At 39.7% G+C, this 23004-nt stretch overlaps 1 protein-coding gene across 4 annotated transcripts in view; it reads right to left on the bottom strand.

Moving 5' to 3' along the window:
* Positions 1–13085, bottom strand: part of lrp8 (low density lipoprotein receptor-related protein 8, apolipoprotein e receptor) — a 118586-nt gene extending 105501 nt beyond the window's left edge. For all 4 annotated transcript variants that reach the window (XM_064331873.1, XM_064331874.1, XM_064331871.1 and 1 more), the window contains exons 1-2: positions 12903–13085; positions 12020–12139 (exon numbers count right to left, since the gene is read on the bottom strand). In XM_064331873.1, the coding sequence (XP_064187943.1) occupies positions 12020–12139; positions 12903–12969 (187 nt within the window). In that variant the 5' untranslated portion in view covers positions 12970–13085. The remainder of the gene's footprint in view (positions 1–12019; positions 12140–12902) is intronic.
* Positions 13086–23004: the final 9919 nt, after the last annotated feature.

Genomic DNA, 23004 nt, shown 5'->3' with positions numbered 1-23004 from the left:
AAAAAATTCACCAACCAGCAATGAATCGATACACCGACCAGCAGGTTTTTCCCCAAGGAAATGACAGTTATTTACTGGGAAGTCAGTCCAAAGTTTGTGATGTGGTATATTTAGCCTCTGCTGGTCAGAGTCATGATGCGTACTGCGGAAGTTCCTTAGATAAGAGAAAGATCCCTGGCTTGGCTCCAGGCTGGTTTTAGTCAACCTCTGCTGTGTAGCATGCAGCAGCCTGCCCAGTGTTTCCCATACCATTAAACAACAGCAGTGTACTGCTGTTCCAGGAACCAGGAGCACTGCTACACCATGCCCTTGACCCTGCCATTATGCCTGTTTAATTCCGGATCTCTCATTTGATATAATTGGCACAGCACACTTTAAGCTTCATAGCCAAGCACTCGCCGTTGCATTCTCAAGACCAAGCTTTTCAGCGTGAATTGAATCTTGAGCGAACGCTCCGTCAAGACACTGGCAGACAGTGCATTATTGACAACTGATGAGAAGGGACACCTGGTGCAACATTCTCTGCGAGAATATTTTCCTTGTTTTGAGTCATGTTTTGCCTTATGTATGGAATAGCCATAACTTCAGTATAATCATTAGCTAATTAGCTAACATTACAATTATGACGTTAGCTGGTTAAGGGCTATCATCCATAAAATTCCTAAATTTATCGTTAGCAAGCAATGTAACATTGGCCAGCTTGCTAACTTAAGCAAACTAACATTAGCTAACTAGCTAGGAAAATTAGCTTATTTAAATGTGAATTTGATATCGGTTGTAATTAGCTTGAAATAAATAAGTTATTCATTGAAAACAACACATAACTAACAATATTCCCAGACAAATATAATTCACTGTTAAGACTTCTTGATAGTGATAGCATTCATTTTTTCCAAATGTCAATCAAATTCTTTTCACAGTAATTTGAGAGATGAGAGAAAGGGCCCCCAGACCACCTGCTGCCCCAGACAAAAAGATCTTGGGGAAACGCTGCAGTCATTTCTGGCAGAGAGGAGTGGTGGTGATGTCTTAGTAGTTCGATACAAGGTATACAAGGTAACATGATTGAGCTTATATACACACATGCCATCAAAGCATTTTTATCTGCTGCTACCTGCTAAGACAACCTTTGAGCATTGGTTTCTCCTGCTAGCTGTAAGTGAACATGGACACTTCTAGTAACCTTCCTGATGAGAATTCCTTTAATTACCACATCATAAGAGTCAGAATAAACACACTGAGGAATGTGAGGGAGAGAAAAACATTTTCCTTTAAACTGCGGGTCACTCACATACATATTTCCATTTCACTCAAGGGGAAAAAAAACATTAAAGAAGGAAATGTGCATTTGAACTATGACTGTACAAGCTGATTATAAATTATGCCTTTATGTTGAGACCTGCCCTCCTGCAAAGAAGACAGCATCTGAAAGCCTCATCTACTCCTGGTGCCACAGATTCATTTAAGGCAATTAGAGGATTTAAACAGTCGCTAATGACAACATTAGCCAAGTGAATACAGCCAGGGCTGGGGGGAGGACAATGCACATGATGGAAAATGTCTCCACTAAATCACAACATCAATGGCGCCAGATAGGCATTGCTTTACACTGTACAGAAACTCTTGATTTCCACAGAGCCAGTGTGCAACTGTGCATGTGCACTATTCAGACAGATCCCTAATATTAAGCAACGGGTGATATCGAGTAGATGACATTGTTTAAAACAATCTTCCGCTATAACTACATCCAACACAGCCTCAATAATATTTCATGCAATCTGGATAAATCTTCCCCCAAAGAGACTTGACAATTAGAGCCCAGCGCTGATTTCATACATACACCCACTACCAAAGCAGAAGAGCTTGGAGAGGCAGGGAGAGGGAGGAGGGAGAAAAAGAGAGAGCACAAGAGAAAAAGAGAGGGGGGAGAGGGAGAGGGTGTGTGAGAGAGGGCGCTGAATCATGCAGGGCTAGGAGATATTCCCATCTCTCTGGCAGAAGTCACAAAATCTGCTTCATTCCATGAGAAAGGGAGGGGGGGGTCAAGCACCTCAGGCTCACATCAATAGTAAAATGGAAGCTTGGTGGGGCTCAGTGCAATATTTCTACTGTGTGGGTTTCTAGGTCCACAATTTTTCCACTGGACCAGTTCATCTGCTGTAGCGTCTTTGTCATCGGCGAAAACTTGGCGTGGGAGGCTCCCAAGTAAAGCAAAACCAATGTGAAACATCAGAAAAAGAGGAAGGTGTTATTGCAGTTCATCACTTCCAGACACTCTATCATAGCAGCAGATCTGATTTTATACCTTTGTTAACCACTGCACGCATTCTGATGCCTTTATGTGCTTCATCTGCCTAACCAGACTTCAGAATCACTCCAAAAAGGGTGAGAGGGTTATAAAAAGGGTAATAAAATAAATGCTTAGCACCAGGAGTGCATTAGCAGACTGAGACGCAGAAACATCAGGGATAAAACATGACGGCTGTCAGACACACAAACGCTTGTGCCGTACACTGATGAGCACACACACTTATTCAAATACTAATTTAAAGAAATAAATACAAAATTGAAATATCAATTTGTTGTGTAATTACTACAGATACTTGAGAAATAATATTTCAAATGAAATTTTTAACATATTTCATGAAATAAGAGAGCATCTCCAAACAAGCCATTAACTCCCCCCCCATCCTGCATGTATTGATCATCTGACTCCAACCCCACTCTTGAGAATCTGCAACTTTGTGGGTTGCACTCTCTGACAGTGGAGGGAATAACATGCCTGGTAATTGAGCACATCTGAGATTAAACATGGACCACAATGCGTTAAACTACTGGAATTCAACTGCTTAAAATATTTTAAATGACCTCATAAAACGAAATAACAAATATTTAAGATATCCTGTTTCACATTTGATACGTGAATGTTTTTAAATAACTCAAATAATCTGCAATAAAGTATTTAGCAATAAACAATATTTGCACATGTATTTTAACATAAATAATGGAAATAAATGTATTTGAATGGATATGAAATATTAAAAAATAATTGTTTGACTCAGGTCTCTCTCACAAACACACACACACACACACACACACACACACACACACACAACCTGAATCCCTTTAAATCTCTTTGAAGCCAGCTTTCAGGAATGTGGGCCTTTAACTAATCAGGCGGTAGAGAGGACCATTGAGAAAGTGTCAGTGTTTGTAGACAAGAGAGGTGCTCACACAGACATGAAAATAAAGGAGCTCTTATATGTGGAGCAGCCCCCCATGCCAGTGGAAGGAAGCAAACAACGTGCCTTCATGGTGCATACGAAAAACAGCCCTAAAGAACAGCGTGTTAGGAGAGAGAGAGAGAAACCCTACAGATTTGGTGATCCTGGAACAGGGCACAAAAACAGACTTGTGGAGGAGGGTGTCTAAGACAATCATCCTCCTGTCATCCACAAGGACATCCTTGCATATTAAAACAAATGTGTCCTTGCGCCTAGGCTGCATAAGTGCTCAAATTTCCCCCCAAAAAAACTGTATTATGCCATGAAATGATCACACTTAGGTATCCATACATTCAGATCAAAGTGCAGTGAATAACAGATAAAGAGGATGAAATTGAAGGTAAAATGAGAGTTGCATGTTTATCTCCTCGTATCCAGTCAGTCTCCATACATTTCTGATACCCGCAACTGCATGCAGCACATCAAAGAGAAAGGGCTGCTCAACACTCTCAGAACGTATGATGAAATGGAAATCCCTTTACAAATAGCCCCACTTAAGGCAAGCATATGTGAACATTAAAGACTTTCTATCATCAGCACTCACAAATGAAGACTTCCTCCAACAGCCAAGACAGAAATCACACAAAGCAAGACTTGTGTAATTCTGTTTTTTCTGTTTTCTCTGGCGGAGAAGGGCTCCACATGCTTAACGGTAATGCTGTGGGAAGCTTTTGTAACTTCAGTTTACAAAAGGTCATGTGGAATTTTTCAACTCCACTGATATTACATCCTTTAACACAGTCTCATTTCCTTCGGCAAGTGAAACACTTGGAAAATCTATTCTCACCTTAAATAACAGTGGGAGAGCGGGAGACTTGGATTGGTATCACCTCTAATACCAATCAGACACTTGCCAAAATAATTTCCAGTTATCCTTGGTTTAGGAGGTTTTCTTTGGTTTTACAGAAGAACAGCCCTGAAATGATGTGTCCAAATGATCCCATCATTAAAATGCCTATATAGACTACCAAGAAATAATGATAACCCGTCCTAATTACAGCTGCTAACAATAGGAATAACACTATTCTTAAAACTTCATATTATAGAAAGGGAACCACTCTTGCAGATCCGATAGGTATTAAATATGTATTTTACTCATAAATATTCTTGCTAAAACATTGTATGTGTCCCACTTATGAATTTAGAGTGACAGCAAGAAAAAAAGGATTACAAGAATGTAGCCTAAATAAACTTGAGTTATATTAATATCTGTTCTAATCGGTGAATGGATTAACAGCTGGAACTCGGTGAGGCATAGTATAGACCAAATGGTAAAACTGAAATAAAAATCCACCATTGGTTCCACTACTGTAAGCCATGCTATTTCAAAAGCTTGGAGTTTTCTGACATGGATATTTACAGAGAGGCTTACAGTACCTCATTACTGACAGCTAAAAGCACTGGGAGAACTGCTCGTCTCCAGGTTGCCTGCAAATGAATCAATAGCCTGTGGCTGATTCCGATACATATTTGCAGCCGTTAACTGAGGAAATCAGAAAAAAGACCCACAACAGCTCAACAGCCACTGACATCAGTATGACCCACAACAGCTCAACAGCCACTGACATCAGTAACGCCTGAGGCCGTTTCGGTCTTTGTTCATCTTTCCTGTGCCAGTCTCTGAAAGACCAAGGTTTTCATTGCAGGAAACATTCTTACTATCACACAGACACACCATAAAAAGCACAGAAAAATCCCAGCCCATAAATCCACAATGCAATACATCACTATAATAGCTGAAATGCAAATCAATAGCTGGTTGGAGGGCTACTCAGTCATGTGATCTTCAGGCGGCAGGGTTAGTATCAGGCACCAGAGCAAGAGAAGCAGAAACCATCCAGTTGATGAATGTGCCTGCGATTGGTGTATGCTGCCCTAAGAACAGCTGCAGCTTTCAGAGAGAAATATACAGCACGTTCACAGATTAATAGTTGGAATCCTGGGAAATTTATAACTTCTGGAGTTTTGCTGGGAAAGCCTATTGGTTTTGTACAAACTGTCAGGATGTCAATATGTATCCATGGGGCATTTTGCTAACTGGTTCTAATGTTTTAACAATTGATACGCATTTTTTTAAATGAAAAGCCTATTTTTTCCATTTTCATTTTCCAGGTTCTATACACTAAACCCCAAATTACCAGCAGGGACTTCCTAAGGGTCTGCATGAGGGAGGGAGTGTTTTCTTTCCCGGTACAAAATCGACAGGAGGGGGAGTAACGCAATAGGTTTCAGATGATGTTAAGTGGAACTCGTTATCACCAACAGATTGCCAACGTTTCATAAATTCTCCGTTCTCGCTGCTATTTCTTGCTAGCTAGCATGCGATGTTCTAGGCCAAGTCTATGCAACACAGTGTGAAATTATGCACATGTGCCAATCAGTAGGTCTGCTACCCATTTCCCCAGAGAGACAGTATTTAGAGCATTTACATCAAATTACCATCTCTGCTCTGATTTGGAAAACTGGTCCAGACAGCCGTGATTTGGATGAATCATTTTAGGAGCCAAGAGCAGTGCTACTTGCGGGTATAGGGAATATGCAGTGTGTGAAGAGGAAAGTCAGTTTTTTCAGTGCTAAAAAAAATAAGCGTTCTCAAAGCTAGAAGTGAAACTAGTTATTTTTGCAACAGGTGGGTCACAGTTTGGGCCAGAGTGACACGAGTGACAGTCAAGAAATGGAAAACACTATCTTTTAATATAATAATATTTACCTCCCTATTACACACAACAAAACAGCCAATTCTTCAACTGTGCATAACACGATTATTATGTAAACAGAGACAGAAGTCAGCAAAACCCTTTTTTATGTACAGTAAAACATTACAAAAAAATAACAAAATATCCTCCCAGCTACAGCTTAAATACCGAGCTGTAATAGGCAATACCAGCACACCCCTCCCCCAATGCCAATCCCTTCCAGCTTCACAAGGTAGTCAAGTCAAAAATCCAATAATGTTTCCGTATACAACATGCTACTTCTGTAAATTGCTTCTTAAACTCACTGAACAGGAATCTATTTTTCATGCCTTCTGATGCACAGGATACATTTACTGTGATTATAAACCCTATCAGCTGTCTCTTTCTTGTACACAGACTAAAGGGATAGTTCACTTGGAGTTTTTACCATAAAATTTTGGTTTTAGTGCATGTTTTTTCATTGACTGAGAGACTTTCGTGCGTGACAAGGAATATTTTAAATACAGAAGTTTCCGACTACCTACTGGCTTTACAATGAATAGTGTAACAGCATCAATGGGTTTGTGATTTACAGCAAGAACATACACTTCAACTAACTCCAAACAGCTGGTACAATGACATTATGTCTCCAGAGGCTGTACATATGACCATATCAACTTAATAGAATTTATTCACAATTATAAGCATAAAAATATGTATTTATTTTTTTAATTTTGGTGCAAGCCCTTCGCCCCCAAGGTTCAGGGAACCTTAACCAAAGAAATGTGGTTTACATGCAGCTGTCCTGGCCAAAGGGTCTACTACGTAACTGAAATTGAAGACTATTATGTCTGACTACGAAACGGAAAAGTGTTTAAGCTACATTGCTAAAGGTTATTTATTGGAAGCTGAATTTATGGATGAGGAGTTGCAACAGATAAAGGCTGAGTGGGGGAAGAGGGAGGGAGAACTGGCCTGCTGATATCCCGTTAGAGGACAACTAGCCTTATTTAGATCCCAGCTGTCTAAAGGTAGTTGGCGAACGTGACATGATGAGAGGTTTTGTTCATTCCTTCCCCACAAGTTGTAATTGGACAAGCAGGAACCATTTCAGTCCCTTCGATTTGTTGCTGCTTTGAGGCACTTCTCGCCATGCCTGGTAGGTAGTACTGTTGATACAGGAAGCCATGAGTGCATCCGTGAGTGCAGCAGTATCAGGCTGCATGCATGACTGGAAATGGTTCCAACAGAAGAGGAAATTAAATGCAACTTTAAAATGGTAATAATCAGGTAATATACACATATACAACTTCTGGAAGCATAATGTTGCAGTACAAGCTGCTTTGGAGTTACTTGAAGTGTAGCTAGTTTCTTGCTGTAAACCACTAACCTCGCCCCAATGCCTGCCATTATGAAGCCAGCAGGTTACAAGAAACTTCTGTATCTAAAATACCCTTCATAGCACACAAGAATTATCACATCAAAATCATACACTGAAACAAAGCTGAAACAAAATATTTTAATAAAACTCCAGACAGTGAACTGTTCCTCTAAGCTCACCTTCACCCTCGGGCCGGCATAAGGACACAAACGTCCCACGGCAGGACGAGCAGGACTACTGTCACAAGCAAACAGACGCACCGGTGCACAGAGGCACCGTGTGAGAGATGCTAACCGGCTAGGACCTCTGACAGCCTCAAATGTCTGCCAGTCTACCATTTCCCCACACTTACAGAGTAAATAAAAAAGAAGCTTGTAAACAGTGGGTCATCCTTTGCTCCACCCTATTATTTTCTACTATCTCTGACTAATTGTGTCAGTTGCCTCTGACTGATACTGTGGAGAGCTGGGTTCTGTAAAGTGAGGTCTTTCAGTTTCAGTTTGCGTTTCCACACTTCCTTATCAAAACTGAAAATTTGAACTGCTCAATAGCCACAGCTATAGTGTGCACATCAAAATAGTCTCAAGAAAAGTGAAAAACACCAAACTTTTAAAGTTAAAGCTAACACTGGGCTTGCATCCATATTTGGAAAAACAGTGGGAGTTGCCCTGTTCCCTGTCTCACACTGTGAGTGACAACTTATCGAGCAGCAGCTACTCCCAGTGAGAGGCATGGTTCACAGTGTGTTGCCGCATGTACTTTACAGCACGTGCTTTGGTTTAGGGGGGCTTGCCTACATCACACACACAGCCTTGGGACAAATACCTTTCTTCAAAACTTTGGCTCCCAATTACCTTCATTAGAACACCAAAAGCAGATTTGCTGTGCATTACTATGTTGCTGTAAAAGATGCAGAGGGCAATACTGCATTTCTTGTGCAGGACCAAGAGGGGAACAGTAGAGGAACATGCGTAATGGAACAGCAGCATCAGCTGTTCTCTTGGCCTCTTGTTGTGCTTCTCTTTCATGGGCGCCAGCCCAGAACCAGAGGCCTGTATTGGGGGGGGGGGGGGGGGGCAGCACCAAGCAGAGCCAGAAACTGATAATGTCATGACTGTGGATAATATGTATAAAGAAAAAATAACTATGATGCAAACGTTCTGACCGGCAAAACAGAATGGAGTCATTGGTAGAATTTGATAAATCTTAAGTGTCTCCTTTGCTATGTTTACACTGCTCATTTCAAGTGACCACAAGTAAATATGATACGCAAAGGAGTAATGCCACAAAACATTAATAATTTCATCATCAGGGGATACTTCCATACCAAATTGAAAGTAAGTTACCAAAACAAAGTAATTGAGGATATTTCCATTGGCATGAAGTAGCGCAGCTACCAGAGGTCTTCACTTCAGGACTATCTGCTTATTTGTCAATAGAACGGATCTGTGTGATATCAGGCCATTTGCGCATGTGTGTCAGGTCAGAATCAAATACCTTTAGTAAACACACAAAACTGATAAGGGTTACATATGAAAACGAGTGTGAACAGCAAATTTAAAAGTATATTAAAAAACAGATTCCAACTGCAGTGTAAATGCAGTACTTCTGAATTACAGAGCATGTCCCAGAATGCCCTGCAGGCTACAGAACTACAGTGGGCTGCTCACCCTGAACTGCCCTGACCCCAGCCATCAGGGGCAAGAAATCTACTATTGCTGGAAGCTTGAATATTACTACCCCCTTTGATGTACGTGTATGTACAGAACGTGTGTGTGTGTGTGTGTGTGTGTGTGTGTGCGTGTGTGCGTGCTTGTGGAGAGGTCTGAGCCCTTAGATTCCTCAAGTTGCCCCACAGTGCTTTGTTGTGCGGACATCCCAGTCAATGGATTCTGAGACATACAGACGCGTGAAATCTGTTGTGATGCCTCCTCTCTAAAGGGCCTCATCTGCGACTACAACAGACTCTGGCACTCAGACACAGACGGCTTCACAGCTTATTGTGCCATTCAAACTCTCAATAAAGACTGCAGCAGGAACTACAAAACAATTAGGAAGAACACATTTTAAACTACCAGCAAAATAAAGAACAAAACACAAAATGTCTGAACATTCACAAACATTACCGACAACAAAGAAACAAAATACTGATAGGCTTTTCATGAATAGGCAACCTAGTTTCTACCATTACACGAGCATGTTTTCTGCCTCCCCGGGGTTTACAAAAAGATCTGATTACACGGTTGTTTCAGGTTCCAGCATTGAAATCTAGTACGCCAACACAATATAAATGAGTGAACAAGGGTACGATGCCACGACACCTGAAATATTTAGAAGCATTCTGAATGACCCGTTTTCGTTCAGAAGCTTTGAAGCGTGTTCTGCAGGTTTCAGTAAGAATAAGATAGCTGACTTTCTGCAACTGTCCTCTGAATAGCTGCTGCTAAAAGGCTTTTCTGTCCAGCTCTCAACAAAAGCCCCTACTTCATCTCCAAACACAATCTCTGTGCAATATCTTTCCGTGTGTGTGCGTCTGAGTGTGCGCGCGCGAGAGTAGAGGGACGTGGGGGTGATGTTAGCATAGTGGTCTCTATGGGCAACCAGCGAAGAATCCCCTGCTGCTCTGGTGAATGTCGCTGGGAGGGGAGGACAAAAGACAATCTTCTAGGAATTATTCTAATTCATTTTGTGGATGAGGTTTGGGTAATCTCCTCGGAGAGGCCCCAGCACAGCGGCAGTGTGTGACAAGACTCCCAACTGTGGGACAGCAACATGGGCTTCCTACAAACTAGAGACATGCCTGGCTAATTTTTCCACATGCCTCCCTTTTTCATGAGGAGAAAAACTCGAGACTAAAGCACAAACATACTCATTAAACTTAAATTAACATGCACAGGGTGGCACAATGCCAGTACACAATACCTTGGCCTCCAATCACAGTATCTTGTTTGCTGCATGCCAGATGATGCCCGTTATGAGAAAGCGTGGTACTTACACTGCACAGAGGCAGAATGTGCTGAAAGGCGTCAGTTCAAAATATACAAACCAAATCACTAAACTGAAACCACTAGAGGGAGACCAGTACTGGCACCTGTGTAACATTGTGTACTCCTCCTAAAGAGGACATAGCTCCTCTTTATCATTGCATAGTCCACATTATATGTGCAGTTGTTGTGAGCGGTTCGGATGGCCAACAGGCATTAGGCATACTTCAGAGCATGCAAAAGGTAGCCTAGAATAGCCTACAGTAACCTCATTTTCAGGAGGACAAACATTACATATCATGGATTTGTTGCCACAAGATGTCATTCTTCTGACTTCAAGACTTTTCACCACCAATGACAACAACATCAAAATACCATAATGTTTCTAAGATTTTATCATGAGGAAACTCAAACAGTTCAGTTATGGCTGTGTCTGTATACTGTGTACATTAACAGAGTGGGCAAATTCTGTCAACTGAATATGGACATTGTTCCTATAGGTCTACATATGAATCACTGTATTATCATTTGATTATGTTTGATATTATCCTTTCATGCCCTGAGATTAATTTCCCCGATAAGACTCATAAGAAACTTTTTCTCTCAGACAGTTCCTGTAATGTGAATCATAGTATTATTTTCTTTCCAAGATTTTGAAAACCCAAGGTATTATCCAGTCTGTGCCACATCAAGTCAACAAAATCTACATCCTGGGAGTGTTTCTGCCTCAGAAGTTAGTCAACTGAAAACCATAAAAACTTCTGCCATTTTATTATGTGATAAATACTCAAATGGCTCTTGGTTGACACTCCTCCATCTCAATCACAATCTCATGTCCCACAATCTCAATCTGAACACAGTTCTGTGGAGTGACTCCTGAAATTGCTGATCATTTTACATAAACCGCTGCGGCATAACCAATGCACAACACTCACTCCTGCCTGTTCAGTTTAATTTAAATTGATTTAAGCATTAAAACATTACACTAAAAATAAACCTGACAGTTGCAGCAGTGTTCTATATCCTGATATCGGCAGAAAAAAAGTTTAAATATTTTAATTTTGGGAAAAAAATATTTTATTTAATTTTTATTGAATGACCCTTGTAGAGTATGTTTCAGTATACAGAATGTATGATTCTTGAGATTAAACGGGACAAAAATGAATCGCAGGGACATCAGAGGATACAGTGTGTGTGCGTGTGCGCGCGTGCATATCTTGCGTTTACGTGTCCGATTTGTATTTGCCAAAAGGTTAGTGGCTAGTAGCCTGCTGTGTGTACGTCACTTTTCATTTTCGGAGTTTCGGGCGGCCAGACCTGTCTGGCAAGTTAACTGTCTACAATGCTATGATGTTTAGGCTAGAACTAACTCCGCATCCTGCTGGTCTGACAATTCGGCAAATGTACTTATTTTAAATTGTCATACATAAAAATGCATTAAACATCAGCATCGACCGTACTTCAAGGAAGAGTATCATTTTCGCCACATTCCTCACACGTGAATTTAACAGTCCTTACAACCACGCTGCGTTAATAAACTCCGTCCCTGTCGCTTTGAAAACTTTCTTTAAGGTTAGCTACGAGTCGCTGTTTGCTTAATGTTATTCGACATGTGTAAATGACGGTTTTCCACCTTTTAACATGCTTGTCGGATTTTCAGATGAATACAGGTATGTTTTGAGTTATTTGACTTACGACAGTTTTCTTCGTCACTGTTGTCAGAGCAGTCATCATCATCGTCACACCTCCAGATGGACGGTATACATCGTCCGTTTTTGCATTGAAACTGACCATTCTCACAATCCGTTTGTGTCCCTGCATTGGTAGAGAAGACGCCAAATTTACATTCGAGTGGCATCAAATTGCCCAACAAAGTCACACAGAGGCAAATATTTCCTCGAGATACTACTTGTACGACCATATAGCCTACTAATGTTAATCAAACTGAACTCGTAGGCATCCCAATTGGTGGGTCTTTAGGGCATTACCTCATGGCTATCTCGTTATTAGTAGGCTACAACTGACTCAGTTCATAAACTGTAGGTCGTATACAGACAAAGCGATGTAATTTCATTTCAAATTTGGGTTGAACTTGCTTTAGATATATAATATTGGATCATTCCCGTGTTGCCATTCATTGCACAATGAAATACCGTATCTGTGGAACAGTGAACATATTTCCAAATTCATTTCCTCGTCGCTCTGGTATATAGCCTGGTTATAAACAGTATATCGTAACAAAATGAAATACGTCGGCGGTCTATACACACATTAGGGAAATAGCCTACTTAATTCTTCATATACCTGTCATAGTCTACATCCACATGTACTCAGACACAGTAACATTTCTATCCGTCAGTTCTAATTAAATTACACAAGTAAAAGAAAATTATACAGATGGACAACAAAAGAACACAATACGCAAGCAAAAAATTCAATTTGTAGTTTTTAAACGGGTAGCTTGCATCCGCGGCAGGCGCTGCTAAACTGAAAGCATGCATCTGCGCTCCGTCTTGTAGTGACCCATTCATACAGATGCATGACAAAATTGTCAAGTTCAAAATAAATCGCAACCCACCTTTTGAAGAATGTAGCTCCATTAGTAACAAATGTAACAGCATTATCTTCCCTATTTCTGCCCACATCTCTTATAGAAGTGAATTGTGTTCATGTAAAAAAAACAAACAAAGCCACCCTTCACTCCCCTTCCACGAGCAGTGCTACTGTTGTACCTCTCTCACTGTACCCTCTCCTGCTTCACGAGCAATTTGAATCGGTGACGATGACGTTTATGGGCGGGATTATGCCTGCAGTAAAATAAGAAAAAATCATACATCGCCACATGCGACCGGCGTAGTGACCTGCACTCCTCCAATATTAGACTGGGGATGTTCTTATTTTTATAATAACCAAAACACATTATATGGGCATAAAAATTCGCAGCTGCAAGTGGAAACAGTTGTTTTCAAACTCGGTCCTGGGGTACCACAATGTATTCTGGTTTTCGTTCCGGTCACAATTACAATCCCAGAATTTTAACAAATTGTTAATTCTTCTTAATTCGGTGCTTTTCATGTTTAAAGGGATTCCTTCCCCCTTAAGCCACATCATGTCAGAAATAGCCGTCTTTTCCATGAATAATAATAAATCCCTTGTTCATAATTGTGCCTATTGTGCTATATTGCAATAGCACTGCAATTCCATTAATATGAGTAAGTAAAAATTTTAACTGACAAAATTGAAGACTGAGGCGAGTCAATACCCTCTCAGAAATAAAGGTATAGTGGAGGTACATTTTAGTTAATTCAGGAACAAATTTCCCAAATATGCCATGAAAGGTACAATATTGATCTTAGAGTAATATTAAGTACCTTTTACAAACAAAAAAGGCACAAATTATTTATTAATTATTAAACCCATGGCTAGGAGTATAATTTTATGTATCAATAGGGTACCACCCTAGTGGAAAGCGTTTTCATGCTTTTTTTCCCCCAAACTATTTCTCTTAGTATGACTTCTATTTATGTTAAGGAATATATGTGTTATTTCACATTGATTTCCTTATACCTATTAACACAACGCAGGTTTGGCTATTTATCATTTGCTTTGTCTGTTCTTTAATATTTACTAATTGGTTTAAGTGGCCATGTATTCATACTTTCACCAATTAGGAGACTACTGATTCACCCTATCTTTATGTAATAATATTTTTATGCAATTGAATAATTAATATTACACATTGTGGGACTTTTATTCTTCATGGCATGCACGCTACTTCTGACATAATGTGGCTTAAGAGGGTAAATAATCCTTCTAAAAACAAAAAGCCTAATTAAGAAAAAATAAGAGCTTATTATAATTCTGGGACTGCAATTGTGGTTTCAATGAAAACCAGTGTACACAGTGGTACCCCAGGACCAAGATTTAAAACCACAGGAATACATTGTTCATAAATCAAAATTGTAAAATATCTATAGGCTACATGAACACACATTTTATCCACACTGTGTATATGAAACACAGAGGGGTAAAACATTCTATGAAAAGTTCTGTTGCTTATTTGGATGGAGGATATAGATTTTAAAAGCGTGTAATCACACTTGGTTTTTACACTTCACAAATGTATGTGAAGGCTAATCAGTCTGAAAGGCCTGCATAAGATTGAATCAGCTTGTGGTCTCAAATGGATTGGAGCAGAACGGGTGTTCTTGAAGTACACCACCCCCAATGGAAAATCTCTGTTGATGCATAGTAACTGGAAAATTCCAAAGTCAAACCAAATATGTTGTTGCATTTACAGAGAAGTCAAATCCATCCATCCATTATCTATAGCCGCTTATCCTGGTCAGGGTCGCAGGGGGTGCTGGAGCCTACCCCGGCGTGCATTGGGCGAGAGGCAGGAATACACCCTGGACAGGCCGCCAATTTATCGCAGGCACACACACCATTCACCCACCATTCACTCACACACTCATATCTATGGGTAATTTAGAGTCTCCAATTAGCATACCTGCATGTCTTTGGACTACCTGGAGGAAATCCACGTGGACGTGGATGTATACTCAACACAGAAGGGTCCCTGGATTTGAAACCAGGCCCTTCTTGCTGTGAGGCAACAGTGCTACCCACTGCAGCACCATGCCACACTTTATTTATTTATCTACAGTATACATTGGCATGCTTTTTAGAGAGATTTATTTGAAAGTGCTGTCAAAAAAGGTCCTGCCACCAAGATGATGTCCGGTTAATGCACAGCTAACAGCCCATTTAACAGATTTGTGTGAGATTAAAATATCTTTTAAAAAAAGAAGGGTGTCACCATCCACTGTGTAACAAATGGGGACTTAAATAAACACAAAGTGCAGATACAAAGCCAGAAACTGAAAAAATGACCAGTGCAAATTACAAAATAAAATGGACATAATCTGACCAAGGTTACAAACACAAACTTGTTCTATTTTAAAGATTATCTGAAATAACAATGGTTGTACACTTACTAGATTTATAGAAATTAAATTAAATGATTTTCTACTGATAAAGCGCATGATAGAGGGATATTTAATACCATGGATGTAATGGGTTTTTTATCAATCTAGGTCAGAACTGGAATGTGTAAGCGTTTCCATTTGCCTATGTTGCAGACTGGCTCTGTGGCACATTCAAGTGATTTCTGCCTGTCACTCATCCATCAAAATGATTGTCATATTTCAGCTACAGCGCATTGACTGTTGAGTAAGTTATTGAGAGAAATTCTATATTGCCTGTTAAGAATGCATACATCGAAAAACATTTGATTTGAAATGAAACAATGAATATGAGGTTAAAGTGCAGGCTATCAGCTTTAATTTGCGGATTTTCCATCCACGTCAGGTGAACCTATTAGGAATTGCAGGCCTTTTTATACATAGCCCTCCCGCTATGGGGGACCAAATGTAATTGGATATTTAGCTGCTCAGCAGTTTCTTGGCCACCTGTGTGTTGTTGCATCATTAGTTTATGGATGAGAGCTCTAACAAAATCTACAGTTCTGGAACAAACTCTTACAGGCAGAAGAGATGAGTATTAACATGTACCAAAGAAAGAAAGGAACTCCACATGATCCAAACCCCCCCTCTCCCCCTTCTTTGAAACATGGTGGAGGTAGGTAGTGTCATGGCTTGGGCATGTATTGCTGCCACAGGAACTGGCTCACTTGTCTTTATTGATGATGTGACTACTGACGGCAGAAGCAGGATGAATTCTGCAGTGTACAGAAGCATCTCATCTGCTCAACCAAATGCCTCAAAACCAGGGGTGGACAGTAACGAAGTACATTTACTTGAGTACAGTACTTAAGTACATTTTTAGAGTATCTGTACTTTACTTGAGTATTTATTTTTTTGGGAACTTATGACTTTTACTCCACTACATTTGTAAGATAAATATTGTACTTTTGACTCCACTACATTTCTATGAAGGTTACTCGTTACTTTGAAGCATAGCTTTGAAATTAGCAGTTGAATCTTTTTTTTTTTTCTTTTCTAAAATGCGATTGGCCACACGTTGTGTTCAGCACAGGAGAAAAATCACAGTAGCCTACTCCTACTACGCTGTCGGTCAAGATCAAAGTGCTTGCTTGTTGCACCAGTGATTGAACAGTTCAATTTGAACTTGGCGGCAGTAATGATGGCGACGGCAGAAGATGGACGCTTCTTCGCCTCCTTGGCCATACCTCAAGTCCATGTTTGACATTTGTGAAATTCAAAAAGATTCATATTGTTTTAAATGTTTGCTCTGCTTACCGCGCACCAACTACATCGTTGAATTCAAAAACTCGCCGTCCAACCTGAAAAAGCATGTCAAGGTATGTAAACGTTAGCCCGTTTGCTAATTATGAAGTTGTCTGAGCTTGCAGTGGTTGCAGTTTTTATGCTAGGATTGGTCAGATGAAATTTTATGGAATTTGAGCGAAGGGTCATCCAACTGTTTCACATTTCAGGCAATGCTATCTATCATCAGGGGTTAAATTGGGGGTGGACACCTTTGGTAAATAAATAAAGAATGTTGACAGGCAGTTTTACAAATAACTATGACAATCCAGTCCATTTAGGCGCCAGTCCATGTGTTCCCTCTAGCAAGTTACTCGCTCAACCAATCAAAAATCCAAAGAAAAAAAAAAACTCAGGAGGAACAGTCGTTTATATAGACAGCACAGAAAGAAAAATATCGTTGATTGTCTTGATTGATTGATTGATTATTATTATTAACGGCAACTTTGATTGCTTAAGCAAAATCAGCAGGTTGCTGGTCAGCAGCTAAGCTAGGATTGAATATTTCCCACATACCATGGGGCGCAAAACTTTACTTTAAACTAATCATTGATCTCAACCTGTTTTCATTAGTAATTTTCCTTTATAATCAAGCGTGCCAATGATCAGATTAATCAAATGACAAGTAGCCAAACACACAGCGTCTTCATACCGTGTTAGGGGAATTAAGTCATAAATTCAATGTATCCGTTAAAAATCCGTTTTAATCACCAAGTAGTCTACACTTAACAAATAAGATACACCAGTCTGTTATCTACTATGTTAGCTCTCAGAATAACCAGCAAAAACAAAACCTGCACTTCAATTGTGTTTACAATCTAGCCTACGCATTGCAGATATTTTCCATGAATACGAGTGCGGAGAAAGAAGTGTATCCGCAAATAATGTTGATTAAAAATGTGCACAATTTCGTACTGCAACTGAAAATAAATGTAGGCTATAGGCCTACGGCTGAGGCTACTCGCTAAAACTGCCTATTTGGGGAGAGCCGGCTATATATGATGGTATTGAGTAGCCTATTTGGTTGATTAATTGTATGGGAAATTCAGGGGAAGATTCTGCCACTGCTTAGCAAAAACTGATTTTTCTAAATCGCTCTTATCATTTAATCTCCCTAACACAATGCGAAGAAGCTGTGTCCCTTTCCATTTGATTAGTTAGATGTTTTCATGCTTGTTAATCACTGAAAATTAATTAAAGCAGTTTGAGATCAATGATTTGAAGTTTTGCGCCTCACCAGTTTAAGAAAGATGGATAAAGGAGGAAAAAGTGCGGACAAGAGGAGGATGACCAATTATTTTCTTGGGTAAAAAAAATGTTCAGCATTAATGACACTCAATAGACTTGAAATATATTATGTAACAGCTTGCATCAATAGTATATTCTTTTAAAAAAATTGTTTTCCTTAATTACATTTATGTGCACAATACATTAAAGATACAACTATTTTGAGCTGAGACATTCATTGGTTTGTACCTTTTTTCACCCACCTCCCACGGGTCCATCCACCTCCCAAATCCCAATTTAACCCGTCTATCATGTGTTGCTATCTAACAGTAAAAATGCATCTGTAAATGAGCTTCTGTAAATGCATCGTAGAAACAATACAACAGTGCGTTGACATTAAAAATAAAATGTACTTTTAAATACTTAAGTATTTTTAAAAGCAAGTACTCCAGTACTTTAACTCAAGTAAAAAGTTTGACTGAACAACTTTCATTTGTAGTGGAGTAATATTTGACCAGGGGTATCTATACTTTGACTCAAGTAATGGAGTACTTTGTCCACCACTGCTCAAAACTCAATGGACAGTACTTAAACTTGTGGCAGGATTATGACCCCAAACACACTGTTAAAGCAACCAAAGAGTTTTTCAGGGCCAAAAAGTGGAATGCTCTTGATTGGCCAAGTCAATCACTGGACCAGAATGCAATTGAACACGTGTTTCACTTGCTGAAGACAAGACTGAAGGCAAAAATCCCCTAAAACAAACAGGAACTTAAAATGGCGGTGCGAAGAATAAAGTGCTGGAGAGCCACACCCCGCATATCTTCCTGCTGCTAAATATTATGTGTGCTTTGAGTCGTGTTGCTGGAAGTTTACTGAGACATTAATCTGCTGATCCTCTTACCTTTGGTTCATATTAATTCCATTCACAGCACCTCAATCTTAATTATCAAAATGATAATCAACTTGTCTAAATGCTAATTCTGCACTGCATCACAAATGTTTTCAGTAGCTTGTCTGGGTAAATGTTACTGCCATTTGTCAATTGTACACTTATTTTTCTTTTGGCTGTTAAACAAACATCTTAAGTCCATAAAGTCAATTTCAAAATAAATTTAAAAAAACAATAGAAGCATTTAAAAAATCAGAAATGTTTCAGCATTGTATTACTTATAATGTACATGCACGGCAACCCATTATAGACATGGCTGAAGTAAATAGTTAGTATCGGTGTCTCTCACAATAAAGGGAGATACATATATATATATTCTTAGTAGGTTCAGTCATTGTCAACCTCCTTATATGGACAATCCGTTTCCCAACTATTAGCAAGCTTGACATTTGATGAAATGTACTTTCAGTCTTGTGATTCTACTGGAGTTCCTAGCCTTACAGAACATACCAGATCTGACCTGGGTTCACTCAACTGCAATGTTTCGTTTACAGAAGGATTGATAACGGAAAACAATCTGGCTTCACAGAAAGCGGACTTGATGACTCAGCGACACATAAAGGTGATGTAATTTAGATATGTAATCTAGATCCGTTGAAGGGGGTCAACACTCAACAGGGCTCAGTAATACTACTCAAAAACAAATAGAGGAGTCGTGCATCCTGGCTGAGAAGTACAGATGCCGTTATTATGACAGACCCTGATTCTGAGCTGTGATGCATGGTGACTATGCCATATGGTACAGGTAAAAATTTAAATGAAAGGAAATTAAAGGTTAAAGATTTGTATAAGTAGTGTGTGAATATATTAGCAGTGCGCAGTAAGGCCGGCAATCTAAAATTGTAACATGAAAGCAGATGGCAGTCTTGAAACACTTCCATCCACCATGAAGGATATTTTAATTCCTTTGGTGTCTGTACATTTATTGATATTTAAAACTTGCCACTGTGTATAATTACAATTAGTGAGCATGATGAAAGGACATCCCTGCTTCAAATCCTACATTTTGCCTTACAGCACAGTGCAGTATATCTATCTATATGTTTTACTGAGTATTTATCTATTTAAGAAGTACATATATTAGCAGTATGTCTACTTATTAAGTACACAACCTCCTTTGGAGCAATTCGTAATGCTTTGTAGTTAACCTTTTTGGCAGTTTTTCATGATGACTCAAATCCATGAATTCAGCTGGGTTAAATCTTTCCCAAGGCCTCAATCACAATGTCCTTGAGTGTGGTTTGAACTTTGAGTTCTGACCACCTCACAATATTTCCACATATATCACCATTACATAGAACAAATCTCTCATGGCAGCACGCACACGCACACACAACCTATTTTTGGATGCAGTGGACTGTGGGCTCATTGCTTCCTCAAACACCATTTGGGTCAGCCATGACAGAGAAGACTAGCAAGTCACACCTGGCTAATCAGTGCACAGACTGTATCCGCAAGGCTTGATTGTAGCGTTCCTCTTTTCGGGTTTCCTCTCTCACACTGTGCACATTAGAGCAGCGATGGGCTAAGAAACATCTGAAACAATGTAGCTACAGCGCTCAATGCTCAACGTGCTCCAGCGACACCTTGGAATAATCAGCGCTATTGATTCAGGAAGAGCCACACACTGAGAGCAAGGCTCCGAAACATGCAGTTACACAAAACCGCCCATCACCGGGGGCAGAGGGAGGTATTTGCAGAACTTGCCAAGGTCGCTGGGCAGGAAGTTGGAGGTTTAAGTAATTTTTTTTCCAACAGGGTTGCTCCCTCTCAGCTCCACTTAATCCGTTTTCTGCCTGCAGTTTTATTTTTTTTAATTCAGACTGGGACTCACGATTAAACTCACATTTGATTAAGAGACACCCCCAGCTTTGTGGTGCGAGATGTCGGAGAGAGCCGTACCCCTTTGCTTCAGAGGAGTCTGTGATTCCTCAGATTAGACCCCTGCCAATTCCTGCACTTGTCAGCCTTATCTCATAATAACTACCACATCACAGAAGAGTGATTTACCTTCAGCACTGCTGCACCATACTCAAACCGAGCACATGCCGACATTTTATTTAATATCGATGTCATCATATTACATCTGACTTTTCCACCAAATTGGTATTTGTTGCATTGTTTTTTTTTTTGTTGGTTTTTGGTTTTTTTTGTCGTCGCTCTCCAAAACCTCTACAGAGGCTATTACTTTCCCCCTGACATCATCACATCGGTAAGGGTGGTCGAGCCACACCCATGAACACAGGATTACCAGGAGGAAAAGAGCTGTTAAAACTTGCATCCAATCTCAATCAAGAGTCCTGCCAACACAGGGGCATCTAATCTAGTTTATCTTCAGGTGCACTAAAAAAGTCAGATATTTGTATTTATGTAACTTTTTACTTCAGCAATCTGCCCTGTACAGCTCCCTGTTGTACAGAGCCAGGTTCAATTTCAAACTTACTTTGTTTACCATAACACAGAATGAATGCAAGCCACCATATGAAAAGCCATATTAACCTTCGGTAAAAGAGTGCCAACCCCACCGAAAGATTATGAGCAGCATCATTTTTTCATGTAAATTTCCATTACGCAGTGTGGTACAATATGAAGCTGATTTCACAGTGAGGTCAAGCTACACTGGCAGCCCCCCTCCCTCTGTTTTTAAACGAGATCCATTGCTTGAGAGCAGGAGTTATTTGTTTGGTTTTAATGAACAATCCACATGAAGCCATGGTCAACCTAATACTTCCTATTCACAGATGAACACAGTCAGCATGTGTGAATGTGTGATTTTTATTTTTTTAAATTAGGTGTCCTTTATTGCAAAGTATTTCCCTATGAGTTCACTCAGGGGTCTACAATTCAAAAGCAGATTTCTGTATTCTTACTGACTTATTGACGCATGCTGTCACAAGCGTTCAGCGGCCTGCAGAGAAATGTGGGGTCCAAGCAGGGTCAGAAATATAGACTGACACTGACTCATAACCAGTCACCATAGTCTGTATCAAGAGCAGTTGTAGGCATGCATCTATCAAAAACCAAGCCCATATCACAGGAGGTCAGTCTGATTCCTTCTATACCCTCGTCTACTACCCTATACAGGTGACATACTGAGGACTATGATGTCACAAACTGGGTTGCTCTGGTCTATCATTGTCTGTTCTGTGAGACTAAATAGGATTTAGTCTCAATAGAAGTTGTGATTGAATTTTTGCTTATTTTCCTGGCAGAAAAAAAGCTTTATCCAGGGCAATCTGCACAGCTTGCATTTTTATATAACATCCCCCACATTGCCCAGCTGGCAAGTTACTGAAGCAATTATTATTATGTATTTTACTTTACTGCTTAAGGGTAAAACAGCGGTGCTGGGTATTCAGAAAGCATATTCATGACTGAAAAATACTGTACATTGGATAGAATAATAAACAAATCACAGCAAAATAACCATGCAAATATATAATACAATGTTGGATTTTTTCCCACATCCTTAAATTTCACTCTAGTGCCTGTAGTGGTGGAATATTGTTACTGTGGGAGTCACTTCGTTCGTCAGTCAGTCAGACACCATCATTAGGTCAGGTTCCCTCCTTTTGTTCTTGGCAAGAGCCAGTAAATTAAAGATTTTATTGTATGTATTTAACTAGTTAGAAAAGTTTTTTATTATTATTTCTTATCAGACTCCAAATGCACCTAGGAAAACAATTGCACCTGGAAACAATAAAAATATAGAGTATTCTATAAAACAGGAGTGGAAACCCCTGATCCAAGAGTACCGGATATATTTCTGTTTTTTGTTCCACCCAAGCATAATTGCACAGCGTCCGAGTCTGAACCAGTATATACAGATTCTGAATGAGAAACGCTGTCCAGTGCCACCTAATAATTCATCCAAATGGTTTTTCAGGGTTCAGATGGAACAACAACCAAAAACATGTCTGGCATTCCAACACCAGGGTTGCCTGTCCCGGTCACAGAATTACTTTGGAGCAAGAGCCTTTATAAAATCATCTGAGTGAGAGGAATGTGAAAATAGCTACATATTTGCACATAGTTACTAATGCGACAGGCAGTGCACTACTGTAAAACTCCTTATTATGTTATGTGAAAAAAACATAAGCTAATGTACTTCAGATCAGTATAACATTTACTCAATGAGTGAAAATGTTCAAAAAAACAATTATATGGTTAATTAGCTGCCTCGGTAAAAAAAA

This window comes from Anguilla rostrata, chromosome 4 (assembly GCF_018555375.3).
Source record: "Anguilla rostrata isolate EN2019 chromosome 4, ASM1855537v3, whole genome shotgun sequence".
Lineage (NCBI taxonomy): Eukaryota > Metazoa > Chordata > Actinopteri > Anguilliformes > Anguillidae > Anguilla > Anguilla rostrata.
The sequence above is the reverse complement of the archived record's forward strand: the minus strand, read 5'-3'. Positions and strand labels throughout refer to the sequence as shown.